At 37.5% G+C, this 19,937-nt stretch overlaps 1 protein-coding gene across 3 annotated transcripts in view; it reads right to left on the bottom strand.

The window, feature by feature from the left end:
* Nucleotides 1-1,347: 1,347 nt before the first annotated feature.
* GRIN2A (glutamate ionotropic receptor NMDA type subunit 2A) overlaps nt 1,348-19,937 on the bottom strand; it is a 187,525-nt gene continuing 168,935 nt past the window's right edge. Inside the window, exons 12-14 of one of the 3 annotated variants that reach the window (XM_035339397.1) lie at nt 11,939-12,177; nt 8,821-10,421; nt 1,348-5,235 (exon numbers count right to left, since the gene is read on the bottom strand). In XM_035339397.1, coding sequence (XP_035195288.1) covers nt 5,220-5,235; nt 8,821-10,421; nt 11,939-12,177 — 1,856 coding nt within the window. In that variant the 3' untranslated portion in view covers nt 1,348-5,219. Of the gene's footprint in view, nt 10,422-11,938; nt 12,178-19,937 lie in introns of all 3 variants that reach the window. The other 2 variants (XM_035339396.1, XM_035339395.1) reach the window with 2 other exon arrangements.

Raw genomic sequence — 19,937 nt, forward strand, 5'->3', positions numbered from 1 at the left:
ACAAGATACACTGTGCATGTGGGTGTGAGGTGTGAAGACAGAGAGATCAAGCTGTTCTTCATCAGTGCAGAATGGATGTTCTGAAATGAATATGACTATTCCAAAATAGTATGGCTGATGTAAAGTATAAACCGTAAACAGTTATTAAGAATTGTACAAGTTTCGTTTCTAGCTGCACACAATTTTATATGATGCAACTGCCATACTTTTGCAACATGAGATTTGGTTTTGGTATTTTAATTCTAAGCATGGAATTGCACTAAGGATCAGCTGTGCCATCACTCACTCACACATCCCTGTTTAAGTCAAAAGGTGTTTTGCCTAAGTTTGGAATCCAGGCCACGTAAAGACAAGGTAACCAAAATTTTTCTTATTTCAGACACAGTTGCAATGAACTGTAGACAAAAGTTGACCCTACAGAGTTATCTGTTGAAACAGGAAAAAGGAATAACTATCCAACTCTCCCTTTGGAAAAAAAAAAAAAAAAAAAAAAAAAAAAAAAAAAAAAATTGTCTAACACGACTGCCAAATACTGCCTCTGTGTGCCACATCCATTTTGAAAACTGCGCGGTCTGCATGGACAAACACAAGGGCTGCTGCTGGTACACAGACCAACTGATCTTCCCTGGTAAGTTTTGAGTTTTAAGTATACTTCCTTGGCTGCTTTAAGCAATGTGGTTAATGGCCAGGTGTTGGTCTCATAAACTGACACAAACTTTTAAAGTCAGAGCCATTGGGCCAAAATACCCTCTCTGGTCACAAATCTTCAAAACAGCATGAGAAGACATCCTTTTCCCACGCCTAGTTAGACGGAAATGATAGCGAGCATCATTTCCAGCTCTTTCAGACAGGAACTCTACCATGTCCTGGCACTCCTGATCCCCAGAAAGTCCTTTAGCCTCTTCAGTAAATGCTTCTAGGGAGTTTGGAGTTAGGAGGTTTGGAAAGGAGAGGAGAGAATCACTTAAAATAAAGCACTGCTGAAATGTGTTCTACGGCTTGGGGAGATTACTCACACATGGCTAGGTGGGGAAGGGTAAGCACGCACACGTGTATACTGTATATATATTTAGGTTAACAAGTTTAAACAATTAATAAACAGCTTCTTATGGTATTTGGTAATTAAAATATCAGGTTTGTATCATTCAAAATAGTGCAACCTACATAGTAATATACAGGAAAATTACACACATTGCTCCTATTACCATTAATATGCTTGTGCATATCAGGATGACAGGATATTCTTTTCCATAGGATTAACCTTTTGCATATTTAATTGTATTCTTTGGCCCATTTTCCTGTGAAACTTCATATGACAACATAAAGACTTTCGCTTGGAAAAAAAAAAAAAATCCCGTTTTTCTCAGTGACTTATAAACTCAAACAGAATTCAAATCACCTTTGTTAATAATTACCATCTCCTCTAGAAGATGTCCATCACGGAACATTTGCTAATGTGAATAACTGTGAACCTCCACTTTCATTTCTTTTTTCACTTTTCAAGATCATTTATACTTCAAATATTGCACAACATGTCCTCCAATTTTATTTTATTTTTTTCCAACTCTCTTAATCTTGTCCCAGCAGTGAACAAGAAAAGCCTCATTCCCTGCAGAGGAGGGCACGGGAACCTTGTGAGGGCCTTCAATTGCATAACTACAAGTCCAGATACAGTTTGGCAATGTGAAATAGAACTTAAAATATATTTCCAAACAGTTTTTTGCTATTAAATGGGCTCAATAAAATATAATCAGACTAAAGAATCCTGTAGTGATGATGTAACATAAATCTCTTCAAAAAGGCTATTCTTATGTACTGCAATGTAAAATACTCAAATAAAAAACTATATGATCATAATCTTGTTGCTGAGAAAAACATACCATTTCTTTTAATAGTACTAGAAGTGCAAAACAAGACATTCTCTATTAAAATTTCATGTTGCTGTCAATTTTACCATTTGCCCACAGTAAAGCTTTGTACCATTGATGAGAAGTGAGAAAACCTTCATCAATTCCCAGTCTCACCTCATTCAGAACTTTACAGTGCACTGGATAAGTATCGTAATATTTATTGGTATTTATTTTCACAGTTTTAGAATGTGCACATAGAAATATAATTTTTGAAATAGATCAGTGAAAACAAATACTAATACAAAAGGGAAAGGACAAACCATCCAGGAGTATAACCACTTATTACTTCTACTTTTGAAGAGCTGGAGAGTCAAAACCATCTCTCTTTTAAATATGTAATACTATAGTTAATGTGGTCATCTACTAATAAAGGTATTGCATGACAACATTAGAGCATGGTTATACACTCTACTAATTTAATATAGGTAAAGAATTGAGTAAAAGTAGTAAAAAAGTGTCACTTAAATGCAAAACAACAAAAGCCTTGTAAATAGCGAGGTAACTTAATTTTACTTATTTCTGGTTCTTAAATTATAGGTATGACAAGATCATCACATAATCAGCAGTGGATTCTTACAGCTGTTTAGACTTGTAATCATTTAAAATAATAATAATAATAATAATAATTTAAACCATGGCAAATACATCCTGCAGGATGTAACCAAAACGCTCCTGAACCTGCAAGAACAACATAGTGCATTTTCACTGCCCTGCAGGGTGATGCACACTTGTAATCCTGACTTCCAAAATCACAGGACATTGGAAGAGCACATATTCTTAGAGAGCATACTCTGTACGCAGGTCCAGAGAAGCAGGGTAAAAAAAAGTTATTTGAAAGCTTGATTTGAGTGAAGAGCTTATTTACAAACAGTGCAGTAACTCTCCTCCTGCAGAGCAGAGAGAAGCAAGGCAGCATTTCTGCTCCCATTTAACTGAGGAGCAGACACTAGTGAACATGAACAACCACCTCTCCATTCCACAAACATTGGTGCTACACTGCAATGAAGGTGAAAAGGTGAACATGGGATTAAGTTCACAATGAGAGCTAAACACCAAGAATTTTACACTATGTACAATATGTGCACATCAGACAGAGAAGTCTGCATGATCTGAATGATGGAAGAGATGTGATGGTCTTGAGGCTACTCTTGTGTAATTCAACCACAGCTTTGTAGGTGACTTCAGCCAGAACAGATTGAGCCTTTTCTGTATCATATCTTATAGCTTCCTGTACTTGCATACAAGGCCACGGATAAAAACATAGCTGTGATTAAATTGTGATTCCCTCCTACTAGTAGCAATTACTAACATTTTGCTAATACATTTAGATAAGATAGTACAGGCTATACGGATAAGGGAAATTACTTGTACCATAGAAGTCATACTTAGAAAGGCCTTTGTGCTCTTTCAGATGTTCCTTCAGCACTGTTATACTTTGAAGGCTCTGCTCTCAATGGGAAGGAAGTTTAGATTAAAAAAATAACATCAGCAAAACAAGCAAATTAGGTGTATTAGCAGAAAACTTTTTATGTTGCAAACCAGATTACCCTATATAGGAAATATGCCTATTTCAAAGGGTCTTTTGAGCTAAAATAGACCTAGAGCTGGGAAAGGTAAAGTTTAGCAAGGGGATACATGACATAAATACACTTCGTCTTGAAAGAAGCACATGATGTGATGATCAACACTTAACACAAACTACCCAAGCCACACCATGGTTGCTGTTCTATATTAACTAAGAGATTACTTTATCATAAAAGATTTGTTTTCACTAGATTTCATATATAACATATGCTAAATGCAATGTAAAACAACAAAAAGATTCACCTCTTGAATTCTTCCTAAATCCAGACTGAATCTAAGACCCTTAGATTTGTATCACAATTCCTGTTCTACATTGGTGAACCCAGGGAAGGAATAGTACCAAAGTCTTCACCAACAGTGTACCCTAAGATGCATATGCTACACTGCAGAAATATAAAAATAGCAAGTTATTCTACAAGGAATAGATGCTTACACTGTTATTTCATGCTGGACAGTCACATGGTATAAAGAAAACAATGATACTGGCTAGGTTAGAAGTACCAAAGAATCCACAACAGACAGGTGCAACCTTAGTAACTATAGGCACAGGAATCCATATGATCTGCAAGCTTTAAACTGTACTTCCTTGCAGATTAAATTTAGCAGATTTCAAGGCTGGGTATAAATAGACCACTACTTTACTAAGCACACCTATCTGAAATGGCTAAGTTAGAAGCCTGTAGCTTCTAAAAAGTCAACAGAAAGAGAGAGAGTAATACTTTCAAGACACATCACCAGCATACTGCTTCCAAGCCTTTGGTGCTCTGAACTGCCATCAGAAGGGGGCTTTCTCTCTCTACTTCTCTCCCCCAGCTGGTGACAGAAGGAGCTTAGCTTTCCAGCACAGAAACTCATGACTACACAGCTCTAGTTTTTGCTACCTTTGGAACTCTATAAAAGATTTGTTTTCACCAGGAAAAAAATAAAAAAAAAAAGAAAGAATAAAACAAAAACAAAACAACAACAACAAAAAACCACACTGATTTCCCAGAGCTTTATTGTAAGCCTTAATTTACCTCATAAGTGTTCCTGAAAGATCACAGAAAGAGAGACATGTTAATGAGATGCTGCCAAAACATGGTGAGCTGGTGGTGATTTGGTTTCAGTTTGTCCACAGCACTCTTTTTCCTAACCAAGCTTCTTAAATGGCAGAATAATGAATTCTGAGCAAAAGCAGCCAAAACATTAAATGAAAATATCCAGAAATACAAAGAACTCTTAATTTTCATTAATTTTATCTTATATATTAACGTATCTTATTTCCATGCTTTTAAGTTAGTGGGTGGCTACACTGCTCTATGAAACACAAGCAGAACACAAAATCCATTTGAAAGAAAAAGGAAATTTTACTGTGGTGAAAAGGGAAAGACAAAAACATGAAGAAATTCTACAATGTCTTTAAAAGAGGAAAAAAGCAAGAGGCAGGCATGTCTATGTAGCTGTTTTTACCTCCATGTACCTACTCCATTCCTCAGCAATTCAATATCCTGCCTCCATAAAAGTTGTCGTCCAGGAGCAGTGTAACGCTACGGGACATGCTACCAAGAATGGCCCATATCATTTACAGCCTGATTCAGTTCCAGCTGGAGTCACGGGAAATCTTGGTGATAGGAATGACCAACAATCTGCTAGAGCTGTAATCAGGAAAATGTAACAAGTCACCAGCACCATCCAGAAAGGTACAGAAAGGATGGCCACTTATGCAGGAAGATTCGTTTCTCCTCTTCAAGAATAGCAGCAGCTAGAGTGAGAGAGAGGGAAATACAGACAGTCTTGATCTCAGTTTAATTGAAAGGCAGCGCAAATATATCAACAAAGCTCAGGCAATATTCAGAATTCCACACGTCCTACAGCTGAGCCTCACAAGCTGTGGCTTGTGGCTCTACTCTTAAGAGTTTTTCCTTCAACTTCTCAGCTTCATCTTCTTTATATGTATATATCTACAGCCTCACCATCTACTCATCTAAAACCCTATATTTTAGCCTTTTCTTCCCCTTGGATTCAGTCATAATATATATGCCAAGATCAAAACCACAAATGCATGCAGATTCTTATCCCCTACTTTCAGTATCTGCTTTTTTTTCTTTTTTTTTTTTTTTTTTTTTTTTTTTTTCTTATAAGGCAGCATTTTTTATTTCCCTGTAGCAATTGCTGTGCATCATTATCAGGTCTTCCGTCTGTCTCTTTAATTTGGTTTGGTGTGGGATTGTTTACACATTTGTAGCTAATAACAAATCTCTACTGTCACCAGAAATCTGCTCAAATCAGAAACAGCAAACACTGCAGTGTATTTCTTTTTAGTTAATTTGCTTGTACATTTCACAGAAGGATAAATCAACCTGGGTTTAGGATGTTTACATTTGGATTTCAACAGTTTATTTAGAAAATGTTGTAACTGGGAATTTTTCTTTCCCAGAACTTTATATACTTTGTCTAGATATTGAAATATGGGTGTCTAGCTGCAGATAGAGATGATGTTACAAAGAACATGGAGTCAATATTTTGAGTGCTTTAAGATGATATGAAAGACATAAGCCACCACTAAGCTTCACAAGTCGCTTGGTAAACTTCTCAGCGACTTACAAGCTAGTTTTTTGGTATGACACCAACAAATAGCCTGTCTGCTGAAACATACCAGGTGGTTCAAAATACTTAAGATTTTACTTAATCTACTATGATTTAGATGGAAAATGAAAATTTTCCTAAAATATTTTAATGAATTGTTACGACAATACTTATACCTTTAGTGCATTTGTCTTCCTGTAGACGAAAGACAAATATTTTATACACATGGGAGAGGGTTTTTGTTTATGAAAAGTAGTGTTCATCCCACCCATAAACATCCTAGCCCTGCTTAGCTCATACAACTATTCCTATGAGATGGGAATCTCTGTAAGGGCAGTCAAGGGTCTTCTGTTTATAAGAACTGGAGCCAGTGAGGCACCAGAAAGCATATCGTGAAATAATGTCCAATAGTTATGACCAAATGTTGAACAAGGAATACTCAGAAGATATTTATTCTGGACAGAGTGAAAATGGCCATAGATATGCTTTCTGAGCATAGATGTAATAAGGTATACTAAGATTTTTGGAAGCTGTGAAGGGATTTGGAAAGCCTAAATCCCAGTGCATCTCATTCCTTCAAAAATATCATCCTTCACCTTTATGGTGAATGTACAAATACATTTTTAAATACCAAGAACTCATTGTGGACTGTTTGGTAGCTAAAGTCAGCTCATATCTGTTTAATTAAAGAATTGTAAACAAAAATTAAACAAGTCATATTTTTCTATCCGTATGTATCATCTATATTACTTCCCATTTGCAAATCTCCTCTGAAGTACGCTACTCCACGCTAACCAACTTGCATACTGTACCTCTGGCATGCAGATATACAATTACAGCTGATGTAAGTATGATTCTATTGAGAAAAAAATTAGTTTAGAGAAAAGTTAGGGTAATATTTACATTTTCCAATTCACAGTGGTAATGGTTTCCCTGTTCACTGATCTTCAGTGAAATGCAAGGAATAACACTTGAATAATCTAAACTTCCTCTACACCCCAAAAAAATAGAGCAATTCTTAGAATAGCAGGAGAATGGCAGAGCACCACCTGTTGATGCTTTCAGTATTTAAATATATTAGCAATTTACTTCTTCAGTTTAAATAAAATTTACAACTATACACTCTACTCATGAAAGACTTCCTCTCATCCCTTCCACATTCCCTTATGGTTATATGGCGTGGGGAGGGGTGTGTAGAACACATTTTGTTTCTAAAACATCCTGATTAACCTTTACTAAAAATAAAAGTCATCCTTGTTATGTGAATATCTTTGCATACCGGTGAGTGATACCTTAGCTGTGTGCACATATTCAATTTATATGACAGATTTGATTAGAGAGGTTAAGAAACTGGTCTGATGTTCAACAAATATATATGCTATTCCAGAAGGAACAAGTCCCTTATAAGGTGTTAATCCTTCATGGTGTATGCAAATAAACATTATTGCGTTCCTTGCTGATAACACTGAACATATGGCTGTTGGTGTTTGATACTGTATTAACAGCTTTAGTAATATTAACATACAATAAAAATTAGATATCACTAACACGCTAAGAACAAAAAACTATTGTGGGTTGGGATTTGGTTTGGGAAGTGAAGAAATAAAAGAAATACTATACAGCCCTGAGTAATCACCAGTAAGGGGCAAATGCAAACTAACATACATATTAGGCCTCAAGGTTACTAATGATGTCCACAGCTCCACAATAAGTGACATATAGTGATTGCTAAAAATATATACTCTAGATTAGGCAGCTGTGAATTTTTTGACAAGATGACTGCAGACTTTTTGATGAACCTAGCTTGTAATGGCAGGTGCATGTGAAATATAAGAAAAGCATTTGTACATTAACATTAGCCAAAATCTACAGGGCTTCCTTTTGGTACACAGCAGTTCACATGTTTGGGTCTATGGTCTTCCCATTTATTTTCTATCACTTTAGAATGAACATATTAATTTTGTGCTAATTTTGTGTTTTATTGATTAAGGTTCTGGGGCTTGGAGGTTTTGTGTTTTTTTTTTTTTTCTGATTTTTTTTGCTTTGAAAATGATCATGAAGCTCAAATATATTTTTGAAAGCCTAGCTGTCTGTTCTCTGTCAGTCTTTTTTTTTTTTTTCTTTAACTGTGCAAATGCATTCCTAATTCTTTTTGTCTGTGTCATAGTACATGCATACCATATTGCTTATTCAGTACTAAAAAATCATTAAACATTTCTAAGGACAAAAGTACATTGAATGATACTTAGCAACAGAAATTAGAATAACCGAAATAGTAAAATAATTAGATACAAAACAGCATAGTTGCCAACATATATTGGGGCTATTCCAGTACAGCTTGCCATTTATATAAAGTATACATAAATGGCTATTTTTTTCTCCTTTTCAGCAGCACATATTTTAAAAGGATGGTTGAGAGCATACTAGTTTACCTATTCATGTACAAAAGTACACTGAGAAAGAGAGAGGTTTACATATCATTTACTATAGCAGGATACTGTTAAAGGAAATATTCTCCCTATAAGATGGTGGCAACTATTTTTCCCTATAGATAAAGCATTCATGGGAAATTTAAACATCTGATTCAATGCTAGGCATTTTCTTATACACACGTCTATTGCTACAGGAATTCAAAACCCTTGGATTTGAGTACACACTATTCCTATTTGCAACATAAGGCAAAACATGCTCTGAAATGTACATGTCATTATGGATCCGACCATCCCTCGAACAGTATGATGCTGTAGACTTTATGGATGACCTTAAATAATTATCATTTCTTCCTTTGGATGGTAATGAATATTTATAAAGATCAGGTGGATTTCGCCTAAGAGATAAGTGCTGGTCATCACGATACGAGTGCAGAAAGGGATTATCTTCTGAGTGAACAGGATACAGGGACTTGCTTCTCTTACTGTCCTCTAGAGCATGAGTTAAAAGTGAGGCTTTGTTGCTCAACAGTTTGCTTGAGGGAACACTAAACATGCTTGCATATGGACTACTTTGTAGAAACTTCTCTTTTTCTTTCAAGCTTATACTACGAGCAGGTCTTCCAATATCAATTTCCCTGGACTTATCAGCAATATTATCAAAAGAATGTTGCCTGCTAATCCTCAACTTGTTTTTTTTATGATATTGCAGAGCATTATTATGTGACCAACTATGTTCATATATTTCTTCAGGAAGTGATAAGTTCGTTGTATCCTGCAGCATCTGATCTTCCTCAATATCATAGAGGTTCCCCATCCGCAAGCATGCATCACATTTATAGGGAGATCTGCCTGAATAATGTCCCGTATAAGTGGGCAAATTAGAAAGACAGCTCCTACAGTGGGTGGAATTCTGTCTGTATCTATCATTCATGTCAACTAAGGAAGCATTTTTATCTTTTAAACTGTAGTGCTTTGCATAAAGTTTATACTGATCATTATTTGGAAGACTGTCTTCATTTTGTAGGGGAGTCCTGTTAGCATGTTCTGCTTTCCTGTAGTTGTCATTGTGATCTTGATAAACATCAGGAAGCTCTATAGTTTCTGGAAGGACAATGTTTTCGATGTACTGAGGTGTGTCCAAGCGGAATCCTGGCTCATTGTCAGCATCAATTGTGTAGATTTTATCCCGTGGAGAGCTCTGCTTGGTTTTCAGATATGTTAGTTCCACTTCACTACAGTCTTTTGGGTATTTTGATGCTACTGTTCTTTTTTTAAAATTGTCCTTGGTTTTGTGTTGCTTGTTGTTATTTTCTGGTTCCATATGGCAAGTAGCTCGGCTTGATGTCTCAGATACATCTGAATGGACAATCTCTTCAGGAAGATATCTTTGGCTTTTCACTGAAAGTTGCCTGTTTTCATCTGACCCATTTTCCCTCTGGGAGCCTTGGCTCTGACGTACAGATTCTTGACGTAAAGATTCAACAGATTTCCTCCAAAGCTGCCTGGGTCTGGAGTTCCCTTTTGCTTCTGCTGTTACTGCAACCTCTACTGTATTTGGATTGGACTCATTCAATGTGAGAGGATGCTGACCTTGGAAAACATAGTTGTTAAGATTGTCCTTGTGCCGATTGCCTGGAAGTGTCTGCAGTTCACTCACATTTTCACCAAAAAAGTTGTCCTTTGTCTGAAAGGATCTGTTATCAGAAAATACCAAGTTTCCCTTATCCATGACCATGTCCATAATCAAGGAACCCCTCTGAATAAAATCAGCTGTTCTTTTGGGGGAGTTAATTCTTGAAGGATTTATATTGGTCATATTTTTTGCTGTTCGTAGTAGTTTTAACATGTTGGATTGGGAATTGGTCAAAGTAAAGTCAGGTGACTTCTTTTTTTCTTCAATATGTACTCCATGAATGCAGCTGTAAATACCCTGTAATATGAGTAACATAAAAAAAATTAAGTCACTAGATGTAAATTTAAAATACTTTAATTCTATTTTTATTGGCATTAAAGAAAAAATAAACATTGCTTATCTAATTAATAGAAATATTAAAAGTAGGTATCTACCCCTTTAGCATTTCTTTTCATCTATTTGGAAGGATAATTTCTGCCATATCTGTTGGCAATGTAAAGGAGAAGGAATGCCATTATTTTACAAACTAGTGGTCTAATGGTCTATGTTGGTCTCCCATGCTTATTCCAGAAAAGAAAAAGAAAAAAAAAAAAAAGAAAAAAAAAAAAAGAAAAAAAAAAAAAAAAGATTAGAATTGACCTCAAAAGGTTCCCTAATCTCATCACAAAATGTTACTAACCTTCAGTAATGGAAACGCTGTTATTCTAAACCAGTGATTAAATTACCACTCTAAAAGAAGCCTGCACTCAGGCTATTTTCTTAGATATTATGGTATTCTTCACTTTGACTGAAATGAAAAAGCTTCCAGTCATGGCATTTTTGCTTTCCTGTTTCCTATCTTAGCACATATGAAAAAATCCTGATTCTTTCTAGGCCTGAAATTGAGTTCATTTTGAGCAAAACTGCTGAAGTCCATCCTGTAACTCTTACTTGAAATAAGTATTTTTTTTACCAAAGAGGTTAAAAGAATTTCACATGTAAAAGGCCAAAAGGATAAAGTTCATATACAAAATGTGGAGGAAAAAGTATATATGCCTTACTAGGCAACCTCCAACAGAGATTGCTATGGCAGAGTATTTTAATGCAGTTCCAATAAAGTCCAATTTATTCAAAAGGGCAATTTCAGTATATTTTTAACCAATTAGACAATTTTGTACCATTTTCAATTATCCTCAGCGATATAGAAAAATCTTGCAAAGTCCATTAGCTAATGAAAGTGCCACATTAAAAAAAATAGACAAGAAATACTCATTTGTCAAAAAATATTACAGAAAGCACCTACTTCCTTTATCTTACTATTCATGTAAGTTACTTGGATATGTAAATCCACTTTGGATTTGGTAATATTATCACTAAAAACTGTCTTGCTATCTAACCAAATACAGTAACACTTGTGTTTGACCTTTTCTCATATGGGTTATTTGAATTTGCTATGAAGAAAAGCCTATATAAAAATTAGTTCAGTACTTTCATCACTTAAAATCCACTTGTTTAAGAAATACAAAAACCTGAGAGCTAATGTCTGCCATTGGCATCTCTACCTTTCTTTCATGAAAATTTCCCCTAAACATATTAGATTTCAGTGTCTGATTATCAATTATCCTGACATATGATCATTCATACCCTAGAATAATTCAATGGAGAAAAGACTTCCCATGGAGTGCCATTACATTCTAAGGCCACTGATCACTTTGTTAATGCTCTAAACAAGTATTTCAAATGTCTAAGTGGGAATAGAAAAGAAAGGTGACATTTTAGGGAGGCAGGCTTATACTGCCTATTGCCTAAAGCAGGAAAATGAAAGCAATACTAACCCTGCTGATTGAGAATAATAATCCCGGTCTATCTGAGCAGATTCCAGTGAAGCAGAATCTAAGTTTCCAGTAAAACAAGTGTTCCCAGATAAAGGTTATTAAACTGAGTGCCATGGCTGCTGCAAGCATGTAAAACACTCCTGCCATGTTGTCAATATCCAGCTGGCTGCTCATGACTTCATTCTTCTCATTGTGGCAAATGCCAGTCAGCCAAAGGGTTTCTAACTCTTCCATTTCCCCTAGGGACAGCAAGGAGTCAAAACAGTTAGAATGCAAAAAATACTGCTCACAATATTAGAAAGCCTTTGCAAGTTTAAAAATACAACACCTTTTAATGTCTCATTTGTGAAGCACTTATCTACTAAGTGTTTGCAAATATAACAGATTTCACGTCACAGCACCCTTGTCACAGATGTCCTCAAATTTCATTAATTATTTCCTAGAGCTGGTTGCTCTAGGAAGCAGGACCTATGATACTTTAACTTATTTCTGCCTACTAACACTAGCACCACTTGTTACTGAGAGGGGGTGCAGAGGGCGCTCCCATCCCAGGCGATTGGGGGCCCCATCCACCACAGCTGTGGTCAGTGCCTGCTTAGACCCAGGAGGCTCTTCCCATTCCGGTCCAATAGATGCCATCACTGCTCCCACCCACAGGTCCTGCCAGTAGAAAGCCTGAGTTTGTACTCCAGAGGTGCCAATGCACATATGGACACACGGAGACAACCTTACAGACCAGCACAGACAGAAGCACCCTCATAAACACAAATTGCACTCGTGTAAGCACAAATGGCCTGATCCTCTTCCTCCTGTCCACCTGATGAGGACTGAAGCTTGCTGGTGAAGCAGGTACACACTCCCACTTGTGTGATTCACCAATATTTATAGATCCCTCAAACACTGGCGTGGGCTAAATCTCTCCAATATCCAGCCTCTATGCCCCTTGCCCAGGCAGTGGCTTGGTCCTTCCAGAAGTCCACTAATAAACCACATCTGTCCCCACACTTGAACACACCAAACAGAAAGTGACATCACACCAAAACCAGCTAGGAATTGAGTTTAGTAAAGAGACAGGACAGACTTCAGTAACCAGACATAGGTCTCAGTCAGATAAATGCTTGACCAGCATGGTTACATACCGGCAGCCCTTTTTATGCCTCCTCCTTCCATTTACATACACTTGTTCCTGAAGCGCTTTGACCCCTTCCTTTCCCTGCACTTGGCCCTTCCCCTAAACATCCCAAAAAAATATTTCACACTTTCCCACAACCCCTTTAAACATGCCATAAGAGGTTTCCTCTTTCCTATCAGACATCTGATAACCTTACGTTCCCTTCTCTTACAAAGTTCTGTTTGAACTTCTCCCAACAGGTGTGGGCTCTGCTATTATTTCTGATATCTCTTATTCCCTACAGTTTCAGTATCTGGGGATTTCATTACTTGTTTTCCTCTCTCTTGATGTTAAAACACAGACAATCCAATCAACAAAGGTGCAGCACCAGGCCATCGCTGCAGTGCTTACCAGTTACATTTCCTCTCATAGTTGGCTGCATTTTGGTAGTAGGTAAACTGATTCAGAGATTTAGTGTTTAATCACTTGGTCTACAAGCATTTTAGGAGGCAACAATGCTATTTATCAAAACTTTGTGGCCCCCCTCCCAATACTTTTATGGCAAAGGTATGAGAGTCACCAACACTGGATGCAAAATTACCCAAAGAGTTATGTTTGCAGGTGACACTAATGTACAATAGGAAATATGAAGCTTGGCTAGCATCCTATACACACAGCAAGTGAGGAAATACGGATGCATAGGATATAGTCTCAAGGAAAGCCTATTGTGTTCCATACGCTGCCTGCTTTTAGTAGAAAGCAACATGCTGACAGCAATGCCTGGGATACTTGTAATATACCCCTTTTTCTGTTTAAGTTTCTTTCCTTTATTTATATATGTTTAAATCATGATTAGAAGTCTCTCTCAAATACAGTCCTTTTTGTGCTTTCCATCTGTTTTCACTTTCTGTTTCCCCCCAGCACCCTGGGCAATGCAGTGAACACAAACCCTTCCCACCTCCAGTGCTCACTTCCAGCTTTTCTCTTGCCCAGCCATGGACCTCTCCTTCTGCTCCCTCCATATCCCATGGACCATTCTGTTTCTAACTGCAGCCTCCTTTGGCCTCTTGCTGCTGCTACTGCCTGCCACCTGAACAGCCGCAGGAAAATAAACAGCACCATCACGTCTGAAACAGCATTTCTGCTTTCTAGTTCTGGCTATGCAATATCTTACTGCAATTAAACCATTTCATTTACTCAAAGCTAAGGAAGCAGATCAATGTTCTCCCTCTGATGCATATTCTTAGTCTTAGCATCTGTTTCTCATAGAAGAGATTTGGCCTTAGATGAAGGTTGTTATCATTTAGCAGTGGTTGCTGCTGCCAAAATGGACAGATGTGTGCAAGAAACTGCAATTGTTACTGCAAAGATTGTTTTTATATTGCACAATATGACATTTTCAAGCATCATTGTTGTTCTACTTACTGTAACATTGCATATACATACATGCCTTTTTACTCTCTTGGGGATACAGTCAGCTAATTCTATTATTATTTTTAATGGCATAAACTTCATTCTGTCTAGAAAACACAGCAGGCAATACAGAGGACCAAAACCATGTAGGATATGCCTCCAATCTGGGGGAACAATTTCTGTGCTACTGATCCATAATCTTAACCAAGGGATTAGGAAATGCATTTTCAGCACTGTAATCCATAGGACTAAAGACCAGGGAAAAATGGCTAGAAGCTATATTGACATTTCAGCTACCTTCAAACCAGACTACAAGATCAATGACCTTCTGTGAAAGAGCATTTTACAGGACAGAGTGCCAGGCCAACAGGAAAGCTGAAGTCCACTGACGATTTTCATGTGTGAGTTGGAAGCGGAAAACAAGACTGCAATGGAGAAATCAGTTCTCAGAGAGCGTAGAAGAAACATTGAAGCAGAAAGGACAGGTACTGGGGCACTTTAGCAAAGGCATTTCACAAATTTTGATTATTCAGTTCCTAGTTAATTCCAAATTTAGTTTTCTGCTTGAAGCATTAATTGGACCTCTACATCTGAAAAATGCAAACCTCCCATGTTACATTGCTCAGTCTTCAAAACACCTTAGAGCATTCCCAAAGACAAAAGTCTATCCTAATGAATATTTAAAATACTTCTAATCCAGGATACAGATACAATAAATTATTAATTGTAACAGTATTGATATTGCACACTGTCACTACATTGGTACTTGGGGTTTGTTGTTGCATTTCTATATGCTGGAACATTTTGATTTCTTTTTTTTTTTATTATATATGCAAGCATGCTAAACCTCAATGGACTGTTCCCCTTGTCTGTTTTCCAAGCCCTCCCAAGGTCTATGAATAAAACTCAGAGGCTAAGGACCAGTCCAAAGAGAGAGCAATATTTCTGGTTTGGGCATTATTAGCTGAAGCTCTGACAATCAGCCCTCATTAATTCCCACCAGAAAATTCACATCTCCCAGGACTGTGAAACATCAATTTGATTTGACTGCTGTGCCCTTTTACAGAAGGAATACAAACCCCTTTTTCATTAGTTTTCCATGCATTTCTTTCCCTTTGGCTTGTACATCTAAAGTGACTATTGATAATCCACTAACCTTTCCAAAAACATCACTGCGGAAACAAACCAAGCTTGTTTGAGTCCAGATAAATGACAGTGTCCTGGCAAGCTGTGAAGAGCAAAGCCTCCCAGAGTCTCGTGGACCATGCTGTTGTAATAGCCATTTCATTGTATGTGACAGTGACAGAAAAGACTGTTAATTAGTAGCCAAAATAATGTACCACAGTGTTGTAGATCTGAATCATTGGACTGTCATATATATGAAATTATATTATCTAGGAATGGACAGATCAGGCTGGTAATTCTGGTGCGTATATATATAAATCACTCATTTCCAGTGTGTGTATATATATATATGTATATGTATCTATGGGGCTATGGATGTCTTCTTTATAAAAAATCAACCACTTAGAAACTTGGCCTGGAGCTAGAACTCAAAACATCATTGAACTTTAGTTAAATTTTCGGTTAGAAAAAATATGTAAAAGTATCAAGTCCCTTCTGAGAATTTTTTTTTTAAATCCTCTTGGGTGGTCTGACTTGTGAGGTGAATGTGTAGGTTGATGACACCTATAGCCATATGTAGCCTTGGCACTTGAGAGACCAGAAATGTGGATTATTAGGCATGGAGAGTTCAGTTGTCTCCATAATAATGGAGATTAGGATTATGCACACGCATAATCCTAATTAGTAACCACGAGCCTCAAATCCTGTGCAATGTGCTCAAAAACCAAAACAAATAACAACAATAAAAATAGTAGCATTACAGTAAGATTTTTTTTTTTTTTAATTTACATAGTGCTGTGTCATAAAAAGTCTGCCTCATTTACAGTGGAAGACTCAGCGTAAGCAATTATTATCAAGATCCATATTTCAGCAGTGCTGAGGCTCCGCACTATTCATTTAAAATGCAGTATGCTCCTCTCAAGCAAACTGCAAAATTCTAGCTCTCAGTGGTAATTCAAGACTATTTACAATGTTTTTAGGTTACAGGGCAAACAGTACAAACATTGTTTTGACTTTCTCTTGGGTTTGCTCCTGCGTATGTAGTGTGCTCTGCTTTGGCTGCTATTTGCACAGAAATGTGCTCTTTGGCTATTCTGACTCTGCCTTCCCCAGAAGTGCCTTTAAGTCTGCATTTTAGTGCAGCACCTCTAGCATATTTGACACTTTATCACTCTGGGAAGGAATGATAAACTATCCAGCACATCCTCAGAACAATTTCTTCACAATAAAAATGTCATTATCTGGACACAGACAAGGTATAGGTAGAATTACACGTTTTTCCTCATCATAGCCTTTAGCCTTTTTTGCAAGCTTTGGGAAGTGTCATCCATCCCTGCCATTGTCCCCTCTGAGCCGAAAAACATGCTCCCCTCCTGCAGCCCCTGGCCCTTTCCCTGCAGATGGGGCAGCTCTCAGGGTGCCTTTTGGAGGTGCCAGAGCCCTCTGCTTCCTGGGCCTCTTGTAAGAGCCTGGCATCCTCTCCTGGTTCTCAGCTTTTCTCATTAAGCCACCTTCCTGTAACAGCCAGCAACTTCCCCATTGATGGCCCAATCATGCTTAAAGCTGTTTGCCTTATGCGTCATTTCACTGATGTTATTTTCTTCTCTGAGTGTTTTTTCCCTTGACATCTATACATGCATCCAGGAAGATGTGCACATGCTAACAATAAAAAAATAAAACACAACAACAAGAACAAAAACCAACCGAAACCATAATCTATCATGCAGTACATGCACTTAAAGAAAAGCAGTTTGAAGATAAACTTTTTATCTGTTTGTTTTAGGGTAAGACAACAGCTTTTCAAGATTTGTCTGATGTGTTCCTCATACTCAGTTAAAAGAAAAAAAAATCATCATAATGCGAATAGCTCCCTAGTTAAGAACTTGCCAGAAATAAATAAGGACAAAGTTTTATAATTACATCCAAAAAGAGAACAAACAAACTATGAAAGCCTTCTTTGCTGCTTATTTAAAAAGCAAATTATAAAATCAACTTGCTGCTTCATTCCAGGGAAGAAAGCAAGACCTCAAACTTGAATGGCGCCTGAGCATCTTCTTCCCTTCTTCCTGAGGATACAGATGCAGAGAAAAGGGTCAGAGACGGAAAGCGCAATGCCTAACCCTGTATCCTTCTGATGGCAAAACCAAGAGCGTACTTCAATAGTCAAAATGTAACAAGCACCAGAAGTGATGCACACCTAGTAGCACCTCCATCTACCTTTTCCAAGTCCACAGCCATAGGGCTTTTATCCTTCTCCTCCCCAAAACTCTGAGAAGCACCAAAGGGCATAATCTCAGCCAGAACACCTGTGGGGAGAGGTACATCATAGAAGAAAACTACCCCAAAAGCAAGGCAAGTCTATGATTTACTCACTCTTGGAAAGTAGGTCAACCTGAACTGGGTTTCAGCATGTCTTGGGAGCACAGCCAGATGAACCACAGACTCATGACAGTCCAAAAAAATCACACAGAAACCCAAGGCACCATTTACTTTTAAAAGTTGTGCTGCATTCAGCCAGCCCCTGGCAGGGAGCTTGGAGCACCATCAGGAGCTTGGATGAGGGAAATGGAAGAAATAACTGACAGAGATTGGAATTAGCTCTACACATGAGAAATGCTTGTCAAGAAGCCATTAAATGAAAGGTGAGGGAGGGAAGAATAAGCAGCTACTTTCAAACAGTCATCACAGTCAAAGCACTAACCAAGTGGAAAAGGAAACAGAAATGATCCTTGTGAAAAATTCACTATTTTGTTGTGTTTCACTTCTTTATATTCCCTGCAAAAACAATTATCCTATCAAGTAAGTAACTTACAATGGCTTTACAACATTTGTAATTGGAAAACCTGTTTTTATTCTGATTCTCTTATTACACTCCAAATGATCAAAATAAAATGCTAAATAATGTGTTTTAATATTCTTATATGCCATGTAAATCACTGAGTTCTTATTTTTATTCTTTGGGAGTCAGGTGTTTTTCTGCTCTACTCTGACCATCTAGGTTCCTATCCATCCTCCCTGGGTTGCTGGCGATAATCAATGATGATTCACAGGCTGCTTCACTTTCTTGGGTACTCTAGAGGGATTTTTCATCAAGTCCTTGCTTTAATTTTAATCTATTTAATTATTCTCACACAGAAAGAGAAGAAATCTATTTCATATCCCTTCTATATTCAAAAAAAGGTGGAATCTGGCTTTGTTTTATTGATGAATTATGGTGGACTCCTGGTTTCAGCACACCTCCTAGGCACAGTTGCAGGAGGAGCCACCATAACAGGAGGTCACAGCACATGTGGCAGCAGAAGGCACAAAAAGGCACAGGCTATGATTGAAGGCATGTATGATGGATAGTGACTCTTGCACAAAGTGCTAAGATGAGGTTCAGCCTGAGAAGAAAGCATGCAAGTGCTTTCTTGAAATCAAGAAAGAAAGAAAGAAATCAAAATATACAAATTGTGGATCTTGAATGAACGGGTTAAATATTTGTGTTCACATTGGACAGATGTGGGGCATCATTTTCAGAATACTGCGGATGCACTAGCAGAATCATCTGCTTATACGTACTGGGCAATCCGGTCAATTTTCAAATGTAGGGACAGACTCACACTTCTCGTGATAACTCCCACTAAGTGTTGGTGGAGGAAGGTAGCACTGCAGACCCCAAAAAAGGGCTCTTTACCCTAAGCAGAGGAGTGAGAAGCCAAATGGGTTTATGTGTGTTTGGTTCAATAAGCTCATCAATTTCAATTTGACCTAGTTATGAACAATAACAACACACATATAAGAACTTATATAAAAGCACCATGACCTCTCAAATTCAGCCTGGAACCCTCAGAACAATCTCTCTTACCATGGGAATCTTCTGAATTATCTGCTCTTGTAAAAATAGTAAGAGGAACACAGATGACTGACAGCAAAAACCTTATGGTGAGCTAATGATTGTGCTCTGCATGCCCCCATTAGTTGCAGATGAATTAACAAAACCGTTAAGCACGACTTCCAATATTACAATTCCTCTCACTCTTGTTCAGCTACACAAACAGCCTCCTCTTATACACTCTCCAGTCACATTTGTTCCACCCACTGCTTAAGGAGGACACTAAATATATAAACAGAAAATCACTGGGATTGTGGGTGTATTCTGCCTAAGCAGCACACACTGAAAATATGTCTTTATAATCACATACGTATTTCCTTCTAGAGTTTTAACAGCCAGTGTGAGTCACACTGCTACACTTCCTCATAACTGAGATTTGGAAGGCTTATGCTAAAATATGAAAATGAGAAAAAAGAGAAGAGAAAAAAAAAAGAAAGAAAGAAAGAAAGAAAGAAAGAAAGAAAGAAAGAAAGAAA

The sequence above is a fragment of the Oxyura jamaicensis genome, chromosome 14 (genome assembly GCF_011077185.1).
Source record: "Oxyura jamaicensis isolate SHBP4307 breed ruddy duck chromosome 14, BPBGC_Ojam_1.0, whole genome shotgun sequence".
In the NCBI taxonomy this organism is placed as follows: Eukaryota; Metazoa; Chordata; class Aves; order Anseriformes; family Anatidae; genus Oxyura; species Oxyura jamaicensis.